Source organism: Amblyraja radiata, chromosome 19, assembly GCF_010909765.2.
Source record: "Amblyraja radiata isolate CabotCenter1 chromosome 19, sAmbRad1.1.pri, whole genome shotgun sequence".
Lineage (NCBI taxonomy): Eukaryota > Metazoa > Chordata > Chondrichthyes > Rajiformes > Rajidae > Amblyraja > Amblyraja radiata.
Window position 1 is genome coordinate 24,903,618 of NC_045974.1, and position 21,379 is coordinate 24,924,996.

The 21,379-nt window shown below is 46.1% G+C and overlaps 1 protein-coding gene across 10 annotated transcripts in view; it reads right to left on the reverse strand.

The window, feature by feature from the left end:
- Window positions 1–21,379, reverse strand: part of srgap1 (SLIT-ROBO Rho GTPase activating protein 1) — a 159,219-nt gene that overhangs the window by 71,511 nt on the left and 66,329 nt on the right. For all 10 annotated transcript variants that reach the window (XM_033038086.1, XM_033038085.1, XM_033038084.1 and 7 more), the window contains exon 3: window positions 9,687–9,849. In XM_033038086.1, coding sequence (XP_032893977.1) covers window positions 9,687–9,849 — 163 coding nt within the window. The remainder of the gene's footprint in view (window positions 1–9,686; window positions 9,850–21,379) is intronic.

The window sequence follows — 21,379 nt, forward strand, 5'->3', positions numbered from 1 at the left end:
ACTCAGCAGATCAGGCAGCATCTCTGGAGAATGTGGATAGGCGACGTTTCAGTTTGGGACCCTTCTCCAGACCGATTGTGGGGGGGGACGGGGGACGGGGTTGAAAGCTGGAAGAGAGGAAGGGCAGGACGAGGAAGCCTGGTGAGTGACAGGTGGATACAGGTGGGGGAGCGGGGGTTTGGAAGGAGATGGGGGAAGGGGAGAGATGGGTGCGAATCCAGGTGAAGAGGCACAGGGAGGAGATGTGAGAGAAAAGAGGAGGGTGGGGAGAGAAGGGGGACAGGGAGGGAGTTGGTTTGTGGGTTAAGTGTCGAGAGTCAAGAATATTTTATTTTGATATGCCTCAAAACAATGTGAAAAAATGTTCCGAGCCGAAACACCGACTATTCCTTTTCTCCGGAGATGCTTCCTGAACCGCTGAGTTACTCCACCATTTTGTGTCTATCTTCAGTATAAACCAGCATCTGCAATTTGTTCCTACACAATGAAAACCTTACTTGCAGCAGCACAACAGACATGTAAACATATTATTCTGTAAAACTCATATATATATATGGTTCTGAGCTAACCCAGCAGAATACGAGGTGCTGTTCCTCTAGTTTTTGAGTGGCCTCACTCTGGCAATGGAGGAGGCCCAGGACAGACAGAAATGGTTTTAAAGGGACAATTTGTCAATACTACTGATGGATGTTTTACAGTGTCAATGGCTTGCAGCTGTCCAAGTAAGCAAACAGCCTTCAAACCAAGCAAATAAAATAGACGCCCTCTAACTAATTGGAAGCATTCAATTAAATTAGAAAAGATGGACTGGTTTAATGAAAGGGCTCATTCATATAAAAGACACACCCAAACCACTTCATCTGCCGCAGCTAAGGAGGGAAAATACATCACACCATTTTTTAGGCCATCGAGGGCTGGGAAAGAAATGCTGGCCCTGACAGCTGTATCCCGCCTGTCAGCTGTATCCCGCATTTTAGCCAGGATCAAACCCGGGTCTCCGGCGCTGTTAGGCCACAACTCTGCTGCTGCGCCACTCTGCCGCCCCAGGTGCCTGTGTCCATCGATTATATGCCACGCTTTGTCCTGCCTCTCCTCGTTCTTTGATGCCCCTCCCCCACAATCAATCTGAAGAAGGGTCTCAACCTGAAACGTCATTTATTCAAGTTCTCCAGAGATGATGCCTGACCCGCTGACTTACACCATCACTTTGTGTACTTTTCAGATCCAATGCCTTCCTGAGGTCCACCTACACCATGTCTATCTCTTTGCCCTCATCAACTTTCATAGTTACCTCCTATAAACTCCCCCTGCAGACTGTTGCAACAACCTCCCCACCATGCTGGGAAGCATCGATCCAGCCACCAAGAGAGGGCAGGAGATGGCTCAGGAGAAGCATTCCTTGCTTGTGATCCCTGGAAAGCCTTTTGGATTATGACACTACAGGCACCACTGATTTTCCAGCAACTGGTGGTCCAGCACCTCCTTTAATCCGGACAAAATATGAACGCACTTGAAATCCTGCCTTCCCCCGAGGTCCACCGGAAAATGTGGCGCCTGGGCCGGGTGAGGCGGCCGATCCCGTCCTCATCGGGAATTCTGCAGACGATCGGCTGGGCGAATTTGCCCCGGCCGGAGCTCTGGAACTCCAGCCCGGACAGAGCCGGTTCCCATAGCCAACTATGGAGGCCGACTTTGAGCCGGTATCTCGGCCTCTCAGTGGCCTAGGCAGACTGTCCTGGTACCTTTGGATTCCTCTTGGAGGCCGTGACCTCAGTTAGTCCAGCGAAACGGATAACCCAGCAAGGCTCTGGAACCACGGGTGCCGGATAATCTGTGGTAGACTTGTATTTGCGGCCCCATTCTACTTCCCCCAGGAGTGGAAACCCTGCCTTAACATTCCTCCTCTCAATCACTTTCCTGATCCTACAAATTCACCAAGATTGCAAAAAGATTATTTGTAACTGAAGGTGAAAAAGTATCATAAACAGTTTAGTTTAGTTTGGTTTATTATCACATGTACCGAGGTACACTGAAAAGCTTTTTAGACTTTTAGACTGCAGAGATCCAGTGAGAAAACAGGCCCTTCGGCCCACCTAGTCCATGCCAACCAGCAATTACTCATAAACTAGCACTATCCGACACAAGAGGGACAATTTACAATTGTTTTACAGAAGCCAATTAACCTACAAACCTGTACGTCTTTGGAATGTGGGAGGAAAGCAGAGCACCCAGAGAAAACCCACGCGGTCACAGGGAGAACGTACAAACTCCATATGGACAGCACCCATAGTGAGGATCAAACCCACGTCTCTGGCACTCTAAGGGCAGGAACTCTACTGCTGCACAACTTTTTTTTGCGTGCTATATAGCAAGCTAAGACTACACGATTATAGTCAAGTTGTCCACAGTGTACAGATACAGGATAAAGGGGATATCATTTGGTGCAAGGTAAAGTCCAGTAAAGTCTGATTAATGATAGTTCGGAGGTCTTCAATGAGGTAGATGGGAGGTCAGGACCGTTCTCTAGCTGGTGAGAGGATGACTTGCGAGTGCTCTGCCGTTTTTAGCAGCTATGCATGCATTGACCACACGCACCATCGCATGCTTGCATCCTTAACCTTCCTGAGCCTCCTTTTATCCAGAAATCAAAGATGCCCCACTTCCTCGCGCTTAAAAACAGCAGTGGATCCAATGTCCTCAATGGCCCAGTGCTGCCAAAAGATTAATGCTTTGCCTTCCATAGAGTTTATGATTTACAGCTCGAGTTTCATTTAATTGCACATCCAGTCTCTGTAACAAGGTCGTCGCCATTACAGCTTTTAGAGCATTCAGTAACGGATATAAAACCGTCAACACTACCTGCTTCTAAAGCTCTATGGTTCCCGCAGTGGGCACCTCATCCCAATCACCTCCCGCTGAACCCTCTCACTCCTTCACGATGCTGCATTCAATCTATTTCTGGTCACATTCCGACATTTGGAAAGATTTTAATAGGAACCTGAGAGGTAACTTTTTCCACCCAAAGGGTGGTGGGTGTATGGAACAAGCCGCCGGAGGAGGTAGTGCCCCTAGTGTGTAGGATAGAACTAGTATACAGCTGGTCGTAGGTCGGCCCGGACTCGGCCTGTTTCTACGCTGTATTTCTAAACTAAACTAAACCAAACTAAACACTTTCACATAAGAGATTACAAAAGCTGGCTTGAGCCCAGGAAAAAATGAAACCTGCCTTTATAATGGGCCACATCTATCCTTAGAAAGTCCCATACTACTCACCCAATGACCTGTGAACAGGTTTATGTCTGCAATAACTGCAGTCTATTTGTACATGGTGAAGTCTCACAGCTGGCTTTGAGATGCATAACCATTTGGTTTCATTTAGTTAAAAAATACAGCACAGAAACAGGCATTTAAGCCCACCCAGCTCACCATCCATCTCCAATCACACTAGTTCTATGTTATCCCGCTTTCTCATCCACTCCCTACGCACTAAGGAGCAATTCACAGAGGGCCAATTAACCTACAAACCCGCACGCCATTGGGATGTGGGAAGAAACTGGAGCATCCAGAGGAAACCCACGCGGTCATGGGGAGAACGTGCAAACAGCACACACAGACAGCACCCGCAGTCAGGATCGAACCCGGGTCTCTGGCATTGTGAGGCAGCAATAAGGAAAGATACTATGAAATATGTAGAAAGGAAATCATCAGATGCTTTATAAATAAGTAAAGAGCAGGAGGAGAACGAAGGAAAGTAAAGCCTACATTAGGCACTAAAATAAGATAACCTCGTGTGGATGTGGGTGCAGTTTAGATTTTAGACTTTAGAGATACAGCTCAGAAACAGGCCCTTCTGCCCACCGAGTCCGCGCCGACCAATGATCACCCCGTACACTAGCACTATTCTACACACTGGGGACAATTTTACCAAAGCCAATTAACCTACAAACCTGTACATCTTTGGAGTGTGGGATGAAACCAAAGCACCTGGAGAAAGCCCACATGGTCACAGGGAGAATGTACAAACTCCATACAGACAGCACCCATAGTCAGGATCAAACCCGGGTCTCTGGTGCTGTAAGGCAGCATCTCTACCACTGCGCCACTGTGCTGCCCCAGTGTATATTCATGATGAACTAGTTCTTAATGAATTTCTTGAACCTGTCTTTACGGAAGTGGGGCTGATGTTTGTTCTGCAGTTAAGGAGGAAATGTGTGAAATATTGAATGATATATTCGGAGATTCTACATCTTTGAAAGCAATTGGCAAATCCTGATGAGATGTCTCCCAGACTGTTAAAAGAAACATAGAAAATAGGTGCAGGAGTAGGCCATTCGGCCCTTCGAGCCTGCACTGCCATTCAATATGATCATGGCTGATCATCCAACTCAGTATCCTGTACCTGCTTTCTCTCCATACCCCTTGATCCCTTTAGCCACAAGGGCCACATCTAACTCCCTCTTAAATATAGCCAATGAACTGGCCTCAACTACCTTCTGTGGCAGAGAATTCCAGAGATTCACCACTCTCTGTGTGAAAAATGTTTTCCTCATCTCGGTCCTAAAAGATTTCCCCCTTATCCTTAAACTGTGATCCCCTTGTTCTGGACTTCCCCAAGATCGGGAATAATCTTCCTGCATCTAGCCTGTCCAACCCCTTAAGAATTTTGTAAGTTTCTATAAGATCCCCCCTCAATCTTCTAAATTCTAGCGAGTACAAACCGAGTCTATCCAGTCTTTCTTCATATGAAAGTCCTGACATCCCAGGAATCAGTCTGGCGAACCTTCTCTGCACTCCCTCTATGGCAAGAATGTCCTTCCTCAGATTAGGAGACCAAAACTGTACGCAATACTCCAGGTGTGGTCTCACCAAGACCCTGTACAACTGCAGTAGAACCTCCCTGCTCCTATACTCAAATCCTTTTGCTATGAATGCTAACATACCATTCGCCTTCTTCACTGCCTGCTGCACCTGCATGCCTACTTTTAATGACTGGTGTACCATGACACCCAGGTCTCGTTGCATCTCCCCCTTTCCTAATCGGCCACCATTCAGATAATAGTCTACTTTCCTGTTTTTGCCATCAAAGTGGTCATGTTGATGCTTTGGCACCGACCGTGCAAGAGCTGGCTGCTCTTGAAAAGGAGGCGCAGTCGTCTTTCTTACAGTTTGGCTTTCTTCCCAACCAATTGTTCAAGCGCTTTTGATTGCAACATGCGCCTTAATTTAGTTCAACAAAGAAACTGACAAGTTCCTAAAGAATTTTTCTACATTATACTGCATCTGCCATGCATTTGCCCACTCACCCAGCCTATCCAAGTCACCTTGCAGCCTCCTAGCATCCTCCACACAGCTAACACTGCCCCCCAGCTTCGTGTCATCCGCAAATTTGGAGATGTTGCATTCAATTCCCTCGTCCAAATCATTAATATATATCGTAAATAGATGGGGTCCCAGCACTGAGCCTTGAGGTACCCTACTAGTCACGGCCTGCCATTGTGAAAAGGACCCGTTTACTCCTACTCTTTGCTTCCTGTCTGCCAGCCAGTTCTCTATCCACATCAATACTGAACCCCCAATACCGTGTGCTTTAAGTTTGTATACTAATCTCTTATGTGGGACCTTGTCGAAAGCCTTCTGAAAGTCCAGATATAACACATCCACTGGTTCTCCCTTATCCACTCTACTAGTTACATCCTCGAAAAATTCTATAAGATTCGTCAGACATGATTTACCTTTCATAAATCCATGCTGAGTTTGTCCAATGATTTCACCACTTTCCAAATGTGCTGCTATCCCATCTTTAATAACTGATTCTAGCAGTTTCCCCACTACCGACGTTAGACTAACTGGTCTGTAATTCCCAGTTTTCTCTCTCCCTCTCTTTTTAAAATGTGGGGTTACATTAGCTACCCTCCAATCCTCAGGAACTACTCCAGAATCTAAAGAGTTTTGAAAAATTATCACTAATGCATCCACTATTTCTGGGGCTACTTCCTTAAGTGCTCTGGGATGCAGCTTATCTGGCCCTGGGGATTTATCGGCCTTTAATCCATTCAATTTACCCAACACCACTTCCCGGCTAACCTGGATTTCACTCAGTTCCTCCATCTCATTTGACTCCCAGCCCCCTGCTATTTCCGGCAAATTATTTATGTCTTCCTTAGTGAAGACAGAACCAAAGTAGTTATTCAATTGGTCTGCCATGTCCTTGTTCCCCATGATCAATTCACCTGTTTCTGACTGCAAGGGACCTACATTTGTTTTAACTAATCTTTTTCTCTTCACATATCTATAAAAGCTTTTGCAGTCAGTTTTATGTTCCCTGCCAGTTTTCTTTCATAATCTATTTTCCCTTTCCTAATTAAGCCCTTTGTCCTCCTCTGCTGGTCTCTGAATTTCTCCCAGTCCTCTGGTAGGCTGCTTTTTCTGGCTAATTTGTACACTTCATCTTTTGTTTTGATACTATCCCTGATTTCACTTGTTATCCACGGATGCACTACCTTCCCTGATTTATTTTTTTGCCAAACTGGGATGAACAATTGTTGTAGTTCATCCATGCAATCTTTGAATGCCTTCCATTGCATATCCACCGTCAACCCATTAAGAATCAATTCACATCTCATACCCTCAAAGTTACCTTTCTTTAAGTTCAGGACCCTTGTTTCTGAATTAACAATGTCACTCTCCATCCTAATGAAGAGCTCAACCATATTATGGTCACTCTTGCCCAAGGGGCCACGCACAACAAGACTGCTAACTAACCCTTCCTCATTACTCAATACCCAATCTAGAATAGCCTGCTCTCTCTTTGGTTCCTCTACATGTTGGTTTAGAAAACTATCCTGCATACATTCCAAGAAATCCTCTTCCTCAACACCCTTGCCAATTTGATTCACCCAATCTATATGTAGATTGAAGTCACCCATTATAACTGTTTTACCTTTGTTGCACGCATTTCTAATTTCCTGTTTGATGCCATCCCCAACTCCGCTACTACTGTTAGGTGGCCTGTACACAACTCCCACTAGCGTTTTCTGCCCCTTAGTGTTTCGCAGCTCTACCCATATCGATTCCACATCCTCCAAGCTAATGTCCTTCCTTTCTATTACGTTAATCTGCTCTCTAACCAGCAACGCTACCCCACCTCCTTTCCCTTTCTGTCTATCCCTCCTGAATATTGAATATCCCTGGATGTTCAGCTCCCAGCCTTGGTCACCCTGGAGCCATGTCTCCGTGATCCCAACTATATCATAGTCATTAATAGCTATCTGCACATTCAACTCATCCACCATATTACCAATGCTCCTTGCATTGAGACACAAAGCCTTCAGGCTTGTTTTTACAACACTCTTACCCCTTATACAATTATGTTGAAAAGTGGCCCTTGAAGAAAGTGGCCAATGAAGAAAGTGTGTACGGCCTGACCTCATTCTTAAGTCGCTCCGGGCTACGGGAATATTGACGGAGGATTAGAGTAAACTGCTAATGTTGTCCTGTTATCTTAAAAGGAAGGAATAGGTAAACTACAAGTCAGTTAGTTTAGCCTTGGAGATGAATAGATAATTGGAATCGATTCCAAAGGATGTTCTAAACCTTCATTTAGGTCGATCAGGGACAATTATCATGATCTGTCACGGGAATTCAATTCAATTATATTTTATTGTCACAGTGAAATACTTTGCTTTGCATACAACCCGGTAAAATCGTTCTGCAAACTTCACCGAGGCAGTACACACGTGTAGCCATGTTTCTGGGTCTAACAAAGTTACAAATGTTCACCGAATAGACCAAGGTAGTAGTTCAATTGGTTGACATTTTTTGTGGAAGCAACAAGGAAAATCAATGAAGGCTCAGCATTTGAATGTTGTCGACGTGGATCTTAGCAAAGCTTTCGGCAAGATCCCACAAAGCAGAGATCCAAGAATTGGAACAAATACTAGGCATTCATTTCAAGAGATCTAGAATACAAAAGCAAGGGTGTATAGACTGAGTGTATAAAGCGCTGGTCAGACCACATTTGAAATATTGTAAGCAGTTTTGGGCCCAACATCTGAGGGAGGATATGTTGGAGAGAGTCCACAGGAGGTTTACGAGAATGATTCCTGGAATGATTGGGTTGATGTATGATGAGCGTTTGACGGCACTGGGCCTGTACTCGCTGGTGTTTAGAAGGATAAGGGGGGTGCCTCATTGAAACCCACCAAATAATGAAAGGACTGGATAGAGTGGATGTGGAGAAGGTGTTTTTAGTAGTGGGAGAGTCTAGGACAAGAGGGCACAGCCTTGGAATAAACGGACGTACCTATAGAATGGAGATGAGGGGGAATCTCTTTAGCCAAAGGGTGGTGAATCTATGCAATTCATTGCCATTGGAGGCTGTGGAGGCCAAGTCACTGGGTATTTCTAAGGCATAAATTGAGAGGTTCGTGATTAGTAAAGGCGTCAAAGGTTACTGGGGAGAAGGCAGGAGAATGGGGTTGAGATGGAAAGATAGATCAGTCATGATCGAATGGCAGAGCAGACTCGATGGGCTGAATGGCCTAATTCTGCTCCTGCCTTATAGTCTTATGGAAGTGATGCCAATAGCACAATTTGAGAGGGAGAGGGGTATCTGAATAGCAGGCGAGAGCCTGGTCACCTTGTTTTGAATGAAGCAGAAATGTTCTGTCTCAGATAGTCTGTTGAACGTGCTTTATAGTTACCTCTGCTACTTTGACAGAGTAAGTCAGTCACATATTACAACCAAACCACCCGGGACCAAAGGCTGATTTATTTTAAACCACAATTTCTACTCTCATTCATTTTTAGGTAGGCAGGCTTTTATAAAGAGCTTCATGCTCATCGTTTTTTCATGACCCCATTACATTTTCTATGCGCCATAGGGCTATTTCTGTAATCCTGGATTCCCAATAGCAGGCAAAGGCTGATGGATGGAAGGGTGGAATCCAATCTGGACTCAGCCTGCAATAGACCACTGCAAACATTCTCAATTCTGTGACCTGTTATTAAAGGAGCACAAAGAGTAGTCCAAAATCATCCAACTAATTAATGGGACTCGTTCTTCACAATCCCAGATAGGACTGAACTCTTGCCCAAGAGTTGATTGATTGAAAGATACAGCATGGAAACAGGCCCTTCGGCCCACACTGATCACCCATTCACAATAGTTCTTTATTATCCCACTTTCACATTGGACGGCACAGTGGTAGAGTTCCTGCCTTACAGCACCAGAGACCCGGGTTCGATCCTGGCCATGGGTGCTATCTGTACGGAGTTTGTACGTTCTCCCTGCAACTGGAATTTTCTCCAGTTTCCTCCCACACTCCAAAGACATACACACCTGTAGGTGAATTGGCTTCTGTAAATTATAAATTGTCCCCAGTGTGTAGGATAGAGCAGCTTTAAAAATACTTGGCCTCCACCGCCATCTGTGGCAATGAATGTCACAGATTCACCACTCTCTGACTAAAGAAATTACTTCTCGTCTCCTTTCTAAAGGTACGTCCTTTTATTCTGAGGCTGTGCCCACTGGTCCTAGACTCTCCCACTCGTGGAAACATCCTCTCCACACCCACTCCTTTCACTCTTCACCATTGAATGAATTCCAGGGATAATTTTGGAAATTATTTTAAATTGAAGAAGACATTGGGAACTCAGATCGATTGAAGGTGTGCAAATGGAATTACCTTTTTGAAAAGCCTTGTGCAGTCGTCACTTATCTGCATAAAACGCATGATGACGTTGTTGAGATAGATGTCGCTCAAGGTTGCGTGGTCCTTGCTCTCTCTCCTCACTTGATTCAGTAGTAGGTACCAGCAGTTTACAGGGGACAGAAGATTCTGGTCCTTCCTGGCAGAGAGACAAAAAACCTTGCAGTTATTAAACAGCCAGACTGCAGAGTGCACACGGATAGTTTAATTTCTCGTATACCACAGTATCAACGCTGGGCAAATCTGCTAATTAAGATGTAGAAATAAAGGAACTGTAGATGCTGAAGATAGACACAAAAAATTGGAGATTCTCAGTGGGTCAGGCAGCATCTCTGGAGAAAAGGAATAGGTGACGTTTCGGGTCGAGACCCTTCTTCAGATTGAAGAAGGGTCTCGACCCAAAACGTCACCTATTCCGTTTCTCCAGAGATGCTGTCTGTCCCGCTGAGTTACTCCAGCTTTTTGTGACGATCTTCGATATAAACCAGCATCTGCAGTTCCCTCCTACACAACTACAGATGCAGTTTTGTACCAAAGATAGACACAAAGTGCTGGAGTAACTCAGCGGGTCAGGCAGCATTGCTCCAGCACTTTGTGTCTATTCTTTGGTATAAACCAGCATCTGCAGTTCCTTCTTTCTACAGGCAGATACGTTGTCAAGCATTTATTCCTCAAGGGGATTACCACCGACCAGAAATACAGCTGGACTGGCCACATGAAGGCTGAGGTTAGTATCCTGAACACAGAACAGTACAATACTGCAACAGGCCATTCGGCCCACAATGTTTGTGCCGAACATGATGACAAGATGAACTGATCTCATCGGCATTTATCTTCCACTAAACATAATCCACGTTATTCCCTTAATCCCGTACACCGTGGATGACAGGGAGAACGTACAAACTCCGTACCGACAGCACTCAAAGTCAGGATGGAACTCGGGTCTCTGGCGCTGTGAGGCAGCAACTCTACCGCTGCGCCACTGTGCCGCCCGAATTGATGGAGTTATAGGGAGAGCAGGCTACAGGGAAAATTAATGGGGGAATGGGATAGCTCTGTGGGTTGGCAGAGAATGGATGGGCTGAATAGCCTCCTTTGATGCCTTAAGGAGATACAGAAGTTACACATTCATAGCCATTATTTTATGCTTCAATTTGACGTGATTAAAGTAGCAATTCTGCAAGGCATTGATCGAGTCATTTGACCTTTTCGAGTAGTCAAGGCCAATTTAACAGCCTCCAGTCATTAAAGGAGGTGCCATAAATGGAACTTGCAAAGCTGGGCTTTCAAATTAAGATTGTAAAAGCCGAGGATATAAGTCAGTGTGGAAGGTTAATGGCCAATGTCTTTTTTTAAACTCGAGAGGTTTTTGAAACCCAAGCCAGTACTGGCGAAGATTAAATAGTGTCAAACCCTCCAACAAATCCATCTTATGCCCCCGGTTTCTCTGCTTCCGCTCAGCATGTGGGAAATGGCAAGGGGCCTTCTGTGGACATGTTACTTAGAGTTTGTTGCATCTGCCCTCCAGTCGTTGCTGGGGTAAGTGATCTTTACTACTCTCCTCCCACACCTCCAACACCCAGCTGAAGAGGGTGGCACAGTGGCGCAGCGGTAGAGTTGCTGCCTTGCAGCGCCAGAGTCCATTCTGACCACGGGTGCTGTCTGCATGGAGTTTGTGAGTTCTCCCTGTGATTGCGTGGGTTTTCACCAGGTGCTCCAGTTTCCTCCCACACTCTCAAGACATACAGGTTTGTAGGTTAATTTGGCTTTGGTAAAAATTGTAAATTGTCCCCAGCGTGTAGGACCGTGCTAATGTCAGCGTTGACTCAGTGGGCCGAAGGGCCCATATCGCTAAACTAAACCAAAGATCTGTTAAAGCTGGGGTTTATTTTCCTCATGTTGCACCTTGCTGCTTTCTCCACACACCCTGACTTTGGGGAGACCTCCGAGGCCAGGTCCCACCCATTGCAACGGGAACCCAGGAGGCACCCGGGTCTCAGTCGCTGTGAGGCAGCAACTCTACCAGCTGCCCCACCTGCTGCCCTGCTTCAGCTACTTAATGCTCAGTTTTTATATATTTTATATATCTATTTATATAACCCACAGCCTATCTATTAGACAAAGAAATATAACAAGCGAGATCGGTATTCCGAAAAACGCAAGGAATCATGGGATTTGTCAAAGGTCAAAGGAGGGGGGGGGGGGTGGAGGGATTGTCCTAGCTCCGGGGAGTTCCCTCCCCATCTCTCTCCCCGCTGCCTCGCCTTTACCCGCGGACAGGCGTCGCTGTTTTATGAACATTAATTCGATCTTATTTCTATCTCACTTCACAAACCCACCCTGTGGAATTGTGCAAAACCTCTCCTGGCAGCGTTGGACGTTGGAGGACATTCTCTCTCTCTCGCGCTCTCACTCGCGCTCTCTCTCTCTCTCTCTCTCTCTCGTTTAATCGATATTCGATAGGGCAATTGATACCCCGTTAATTACCGTGTAGGATGGAACTGCAGATGCTGGTTTACACCAAAAGGTAGACACAACGTGCTGGAATAAGTCAGCGGGACAAGCATTATCTTTGGACAAAAGGAATAGATGACGTTTCGGGTCGAGACCCTTCTCCAGAGATGTTGCCTGACCTGCTGAGTTACTGCAGCATTCTGTGTGTATTTTGCCGACCCACGAGGGGGTTAACTGACAGCCACTGGATAAGGTGAGAGGTGCAGCTGACGGTCCCTGGCCCGCCGGCGAACAGGTTCCCCGGGAGTTGGAGCAGAGTTGAGCTGGAGTTAGCGCTTCTTCTCCGCTCCGGCTGGGGCCGCCACTGCTCTGGGCCTGTGTCCCGTCAGTCCAGGGTCACCCCGGACATCTCCGGCTGCCCCCGGACAGGGATGGGACACTCGGGGGGGGGACAGGGACGGGTAGTGAGACTCCGCTCACAAATCTGCCTCCTGGGGTTATGCAGGAGAGGAGTGTGTGGTTCGCCCCTGTATAATAACCCTGTATAACCCGGGAGGACAGCCCGTGTGAGAATGGAACCCTTACACCCAGGCTGAGGGGGACCGGACCGTGATTCATTAGATTGTCACTGCTGAGATTTCTGCGTGGACCAGTGGAGAAGGGAGAACTAGTGTCGCTAACTCCAGTAGCAATTCAACAGCGCTTGCAGCGCCGGAGACCCGGTTCAATCCTGACTACGGATGAAACGCAGGTCTGTATACACGTAGCAGCTCAGCTGCCGAGAATGTTTATCTCAAGTGACCTATGACCTGGGCATGCGCAGTCGGAATACCGAACTGGCTTATTGTTGACCATCGATCGCCCGCTCACGCTAGTTCTATGTCACTCCACTTTCTCACCCACTTCTTACACACCAGGGACAATTTACAGAGGTCAATTAACCTACAATCCTGCACGTCTTTGGATTGTGGGAGGAAACCGGAGCACCGTCACAGGGAGAATGTGCAAACTCCACACAGGCAGCACCCGAGGTCAGGATGGAACCCGGGTCTCTGGCATTGTGAGGCAGCAGCTCTACCATCTGTGCCACCCTGTGGGTGGTATTTACCTGCACTGTACTACATGCTATCGAGCTCCCCATTCATACTGCTCTATGAATAAGGTCAATTCCTGAATTTATTATTGGATTAATTGCTAATCTTTTCCTATTTATGGCCCAAAGAACTGAATGCTTGTTAAATATTGATGTTACACAATGCAAATCGTAAAATCTCAAACGTGAATTGCTAATTTACAGATTGTTGTAAAGCGCTATATTGTCTAATAACGTCGCAGCCTATCACCTCAAGACATTAATTAGTGTTGTGATATGTCAAGGAAGCACTGATGCAAGAAATCAGCAGAGGATCGTAGACTGGATACTATCCTCTACCCCGTCTTTCAGCAGGTCAGACATCATCAATTCATACATAAAACAGGCTCGTTAATGTAACCAGTAATCACAGGCTGACGGACAGGAGCACGGGACTGACAATGACGAGAGTGAATGAAACAAGAGAGCAAACCAAAAACTGTGTGGATTCAACGCACAGCTAAAATAATGGTGCATCTTACAGTTGTGCTGGTTGTGTGAGAGACAGAGAGAGAGGCAGAGAGAGAGAGAGACAACCAGGGACAAACAGACGTACGGAGACAGACGGACGGAGACAGACGGAGTCTGTCGACTTTTATAAAGTCTTCAAAACCCATATCTCTTAATAAAGTACCGTATTTCCCGGCAATGAAGATGTACCTGCGTCGAAGGCGCACTCCCATTTTGATTTGCTAAATTTTGAAAGAAGGCTGGCGGGACAGAATTTCTCCCGCTCAAAAAAATAAAAAAATTAAAATAAAGAAACTAACAATTCAATTTGCCCAAGGCATCCAAATCTCCTTCATTCTGAATTACTGAATGGGTGGGGGTGGAGGGTGACGGCAATTGGTGAGATGGTGGGAAAAACGGGAGCACACACACGGGACAAGTTGTGATCTTAGTGAATGACAATACTAGTTCAAGGGACCAATTGGGGGGAGAGTTCTTTTCACAGCATGTGGGGAGTCTGGCCAGGGTGGAGTTGAGGAGAGGGCAGGAGCGTTGAGAAGGAGGGGGTCGGGGATCACGCCAGCAACTCACTCACTCACCTCTGCCGCGGAGCTCCGGGCGCGGAGCCACCACTTTGTGGCCGGGGAGGGAAGCAGCTCGGGTGGCTGCGAGCGCCGCCGGGACCTCAGCGCCTTCTGCCGGCCCGCTCACCACTGGCAGTGCTCTCCATCTGAACACTTCTCTCCTGCCGCTCGCTGGCTTCGCTCATGTCAGCCGTTTCCCACAAATCCTTAAATTCCGACTGCCGCCGGGAGCAGGACATGGCCTCACTTGCTGCGCTGGGCGACACTGCATGGCATTCACTGCCCCGGTCCGTGTCTTTCAATGTAAACCCAACAGTGAGGGGACCAGCTCAAGAGCAAAGATCATAGAGCGGAGTGGGTCAGCGGGCGAAGGATAACAGGACAGCAGGTGGAGGAGCTTACTTCTGTGTCAGTGCGAACAAAGGACCAATTGAGGTTACCCGCGCTGACACAGGAGTAAGCTCCACCGCCCGCTGTCCTGTTATCCATCGCACGCTGACCCGCTCTTGAGCTGGTCCCCTCACTGTCCGGTCTACACTGAAAGACACGGAAGGTTTGAAGCAGCGTCGATGGCACGCGAGCTGCACATACGTTTGCGTATTACATGTACTGTGGATGAAAGGCATGGAGAATTATGCCTATCTCAGAGAGCGATCTCTTAGGTAGGCATAATTCTCCCGTGCCTTTACTATTTATATTTAATAATTACCATTTTAGAATTTTAGTCAGGGTAGGTACCCTAACGGCACGTGCCTGGGATAGGGAACGGGGGGGACGGGGGGGAGACGGAGGACAGCGAGATAGAGATGTGTGGTGGACTGGCGGGTCAGACTCTTGCTCCTTGTGACTTCACAAAGTGCCAAGGTGAACTGTTTGGGAGAATGAAAAGTAACTACTTGTTCTGGTTTACGGGTCTAGGGTTGTGAAGTCTGGCCAACAACATAGTTATATCGTTCAGAGGATAAAGTTGTGAAACATTTATATAGAATAAAGTTGGGGAACACTAATAGACAATAACATCGAGAAAACTATATACAATAAAGTTGGGAAACACTTATGTCAAAGAGAGTGTTGGGAATTTGGAGCTCTGAACATCAGTTACTGTTTTCAGAACTATTCTTTAAACTGAGATGGATCGATTTTTGGTCAAATAGTTGCTGGGCAGGAATAACAATTAAGTTGACCCAATTAAACCCTGGATCTCACTGTATATCTGAACAGGCTTAAGGGGTCACAATGCTATTACTGGGTTCTTGTGTTTCCAGTTGGTTTAGAGTATGAATAATGTAGAATATTATTTCCATTTTTCACAAGCAGTGGGGAGCAAGTTACTGAGGTGGTACAGAGTGGCCAAGAGCTAACCAAATGCCAGAGGCAGAAATATCCCAATACAAAATCCACTAACAGTGTAAAAAGACCATCTGAATAGGAACTGAAGTCAGTAGGGAGATCAACTGCATTTACAGTCGCCTTCTTCCAAGCTAAGTGTTTATAAAAAGGCTGGGATTTTTAAAAATAATTTTTGATCTTACTTCAAGTGTGGGGCAAGAGGAGCTGGTTCAAAGAAGGGATATTATTAAAAGTACGGCACGGTGGCGCAGCGGTAGGATTGTTGCCTTACAGTGCCAGACACCCGTATTTGATCCTGACTACGGGTGCTGTCTGCATGGAGTTTGTACATTCTCCCCGTGATCTGTGTGGGTTTTCTCCAGGTGCTCTGGTTTCCTCCCACACTCCAAAGACGTACAGGTTCATAGGTTAATCAGCTTGGTAAAATTGCAAATAGTCCCTCGTGTGTGTAGGATAGTGTTCGCGTGGGGGGGCGGGGGGGAAATCGCTGGTCGGCGCGGACTCGGAGGGCTGAAGGGCCTGTTCCTGTGCTGCATCTCTAGAGTAAACTAAATTGAAGTGGGGAACAATAGACAATAGGTGCAGGAGTAGGCCATTTGGCCCTTCGAGCCAGCACCGCCATTCAATGTGATCATGGCTGATCATCCCCAATCAGTACCCCGTTCCTGCCTTCTCCCCATATCCCCTGACTCCGCTATGGGACAGCAGGTGGCACAGTGGTACAGCAGGTAGAGTTAAATTGGAACGAGAGGGGTAAAGTGGGTGCATGGAACGAGCTGCTGGAGGAGGTAGATGAGGCAGGGACTATCCCAATGTTTAAGAAACATTTAGACCGGTACATGAATAGGATGGGTTTAGAGGGATATGGGCCAAATGCAGGCAGGTGGCACTAGTGTGGATGGGGCATGTTGGTCGGCATGGGCAAGTTGGGGCGAAGGGCCTGTTTCCATGCTGTATCACTCTATGCTTCAATGACTAACATAGCAAATATTGCAAGAATGAATGTGAAAGGAGTCTTGGCCATCAACAGTTATTGATTAGTACGGGTGTCAGGGGTTATGGGGAAAAGGCAGGCGAATGGGTTTAGGTGGGAGAGATAGATCAGCCATGATTGAATGGTGTAGACTTGATGGGCTGAATGGCCTAATTCTTCCCCTATCACATGACCTTAGTTATCTGTTGCTCCCTGGAACATGTGCACCCTCAGTTCAATAAGCACCGAGCCTCGTTTCACTTCACTGGGCAAGTGTACATTTGCCCAATGCGGCTCTTCAGAGCTTTGTTCAATCATGTTTGCTTGTCTAAAGTACTATATTTCTCTTAAAATAGAATGAAGAGTCTATAAATCATTCACAGAGCTCTTACTCAAAGTAGCTCTTCTATAGTAAATGCCAGAATAGTTCCTTCAAGAAAGAGACTCCAAACTCTCACAAAACTTTCACGTGAAGATTAAAAAAAAGTGCACCAATGATTTGAATGTAACAAAGCATTCCAAGGTGCAGTAGGTAGCACTTTCAGAGAGATGGTTGAGGTTTCAGACCTGGCGTGGTACTGAGGGAGGGCTGTACAATTGGAAATGTCGTCTTTCAGAGATGTTGAAACAAAATGCATGTTGGGTTGATGGGAATGGATTCGAGCACACCAGCTTGAAGGGCAGCACAATGGCGCAGCTGGTAGAGCTGCAGCCTCTCAGGGCCAGTGACCCGGGTTTGATCCAGACCTCGACTCTCGTCTGTGTGTGTGTGGTTTACATGCAATCCCTGTGGCTGCGTGGGTTTCCTCCGGGTGCTCCAGCTTCCTTCCAAATTCCAAAGACGAATGTGTTTATAGGTTAAGTGACTTCTGTAAATTACCCCCTAGTGTGTAGGGAGTGGATGGGAGAGTGGGATAATGTAGAAATAGTGTGAATGGGTGATTGCTGGTCGGCGTAGGCACAGTGGACCGAGAGCCCGTTACCGTGCTGTATCTCTAAATTAAACTAAGAACAGGTAGCCCCACCGATAGTGATCCCTCAATGGGCACCATTGAGGACAGATTATACTGCTCTTTTTGCAAATCTTATGTGCACAAGTTGATTGCTGCTAAATCTCAAACCGTCCCTGGAATCACTAGTGTGAGAAGGTCAATTGGACCGTAGTCGGTGATGGCTCCTAGGTCGAAATCCCACAGTGCTATCTCTCCCCACAGCCTGGAAAACTATTATTTCTCAAGGAAACCAGTGCTCCCAGAGAAAACCCACACAGGTCATGGGGAGAACGTACAGACAGCACCCGTAGTTAGGATTGAACCCAGGTCTACCGCTGCACCACTGTGCTGTCCTAATACTCAAGGCTCTGGTGGGCAGATCTTTGATCTGTAAGGCAGTCAGGGGTAAAGGGGATCAGGCAGGAAGTGGAGCTGATTGGATCAACATGTAGTCCTGATCTCCCAACCTTCCTCATTGTGGCCCTTGCACTGTTTTTAAATTGCTCTTTCTATGTAAAAGTAACACTACCATAGTAACACTATATTCTGCACGCTGGCTATTTTCTCTCTGCTCTAACTGCAGTACTTGCGTACGTCTTAATTGTATCCATGTATGGTATGATATGACTGGGTAGAACATAGAAGAGTACAGTGCAGGAACTTTGGCCTACAATGTCTGTGCCAAATACAATGCCAAATTAAACTAATCCCTGTACATAATCCATAACCTCCATTCCCTGCATGTCCAAGTGCCTATCTAAAACCATCTTAAAAGCCACTATCGTATCTGCTTCCACCACATCGTGTTCCAGGCACTCACCACTCTCTCTGTAAAAATAACTTGTCCTGCACACATATCCTTTAAAATTGTCTCTTTAACCACAAAGCTATGTCCTCTTGTTTGGACCCTGGGAAAAAAGGTTCTGATTTATGAAGTCTGAAACAGAATTCCAACCTGAAACGACACCCATCCTTTTTCTCCAGAGATGCTGCCTGACCCGTTGGGTTACTCCAGCAATTTGTGTCTATCTTCTGACCATCCACCCTATCTACGCCTCTCATAAATTAATATACTTCTATCAGGTCTCCCCTCAACCTCAGACGATCGAGAAAATAATCCATGTTTGCCCAATATTCACACCTTAACACGTTCTAAGCCCGCCATGATGTTGATCTTTTCCCCCATCGGTCTGAAGAAGGGTCCCGACCTGATAAGTCACCAATCCATGTTCTCCAGAGATGCTGCCTGACCCGCTGAGTTACTCCAGCACATTGTGTCTTTTATTCCCCCAAAGTTTGTCCAACCTTATAGCTAACACCCTCTCATCCAGGCAGCATTCTTGTAAATCTCTTCTGCACCCTCGCCAATGCTTCCTGATCCTTCCTGTAATGTGATGACCAGAACAATATACAATACTCCAAACCAAACCAAAGTTTTATAAAGCTGCAACATGCCTCTTCTAGTCGATGCCCTCACCGATGGAGGCAAGTCCACCAAAATGGCTCCAAATAGTCAAGTGTCAAATCAAGAGTGCTTTATTGTCATATGTCCCAAAACGGAACAATGACATTCTTACTTGCAGCACCAAAACAGATATGTAAACATAGTACTCTGTAAAAGAGAATTGTAAAGGACACAAAGTACTGGAGTAAGTTAACAGGTCACGAACATCTCTGGAGAACATAAAGTTACGGGTAGGGACATCTCAACCTGAAATGTCACTTATCCATGTTCTCCAGAGGTACTGTCTGACTGCTGAGTGCCAACCAAGATAGAGTCTTACAGGATGTAAACAGCCCCTTCGGCCCAAAGTCCATGCCAACCAAGATAGTCATGGTGTCACACAGCATGGAAACAGGACCTTCGGCCCAACACGTTGTGTCCTTTTGTGTATTAACCAGCAACTGTAGTTCTTTGTTTCCACAACGAGATGAGTAAATGGTGAAAGTTAGAGCCACTTGGTATAGCACAAAAATAAAGTATCTCATTATATCTCGGTTGAATGACAATAATAAACAAATACCAATAAACCATGATCTTACTGAATCGCAGAACAGTTAAAAATGCAAAGCCTTTTTATACATGAATGCCTCACAAATCCCGGAGAATAAGCCACATTCTGGCACCCTCCTAGATAGGAGGCTTCAAAGTTAAGGTTTTATAGGATTTGTCACAGCAGAACCTCTCCACATTGAGATGGCTTTTATCCAAGAAAGCTGCTATGCCTAAATCCTTTGGAACGGGTAAGTTCTACAATCCACAAGTCAACTTGAAACCAATCGAGATCAACTGTTAGCAATGTTTGTGAAACACGATATTCACCGAGCTTTGGAGACTAATTCCTTTTACCTCCAGGAAATTAAAAAAAAACCAGCAGAAATCTGAAATAAGAACAGAACATGTTGGAAATAGTCAGCAGATCATTGAAAAGAGCTAACGTTTCAGGTCAAAGAGATGAACTCTGATGAAGAATCGTGAACTCTTCCTCTTCTCACAGCTGCTGCCCGATCTGCTAAGTGTTTCCGCCATTTTCTGTTGTGTTAAAGTGAGGGAGTGGATTGAAATATCTCATTTAGACAGACATAGTGTAAAACAGCACGGAAACAGGCCCTTCGACCCAACTAACGCATTCCAACCAAGATAGTCAAAGAATCATTCAAATTGGAACCAGGCCCTTCAGCCCAACTTTTCCGTTCCAACCAAGATAGAGGCATAGAGTCATATAGCATGGAAACAGGCCATTCGGCCCAACTCATCCATGGCGATCAAGATGGCTCATCTAAGCTAGGCTTATTTGGCTACATTTGACCCACATTCTAAAAACCTTTACAAGTACCTGTCCAAGTGACTTTTAAATGTTGTTATTGTAGGTGCCTCAACTAACTCCTCTGGCAACTCATTCCATACACACCCCTGTGTGAAAAAGTTGCCCCTCAGGTTTCTATTAATTATTTCTCCACGCACCTTAGAAGATGCCCATCTAAGCTTGTCCCATATCCCTCTAAATCTTTCCTATACATGTATCTGCCAAGATTTAGCTTAGAGGTACAGCATGGAAAAAGGCCCTTCGGCCCACCAAATGCGCTCTGACTATCAAGCACCCGTTCACACTAGTTCTACGTTATCCTACCTGGTAAGGTCTTCAAAGATGTAATTTATTGAGAGTCTGTTCGTCGTTGCAGCTACTTCAGCGGATGAACAATCGTGATTAATTATTCAAATGACTCAATGAATGTTTATCTGGCAAAACTCCCGCACACACTAAAAGTTCAAGTTTTCCACTACACAATCATCTGCTTCCGAGCAATCAGCAGATGAAATTAATCCAGCAGATTCCATAAATTGCTCACTGGCCTGGCTATGTGGAATCATAACATAACATTTCTTTATTATACAACATTGAACATAGAACAGTACAGCACAGTTACAAGCCCATCATTTTCACGCCGAACATGAAGGCAAGATGGACTAATCTCATCTGCCTGCACGTGATCCATATCCCTCTGTACCCTCACTATATCCATGTGCCTGCCCAAAAGTCTCTTAAACACCATGATCATATCTGCCTCCACCACCACCCCGGGCAATGAGTTCCCAGGCCGCCACCACCCTCGGTGGGAAAAACCTGCCCTGCACGTCTCCATTAAACTTTCCCCTCTCTCATCTTAAAGCTACGCCCTCTCGTCTTTGACATTTCCACCTTGGTGGGGGGAGAAAGGTTCAGATTCTCTGC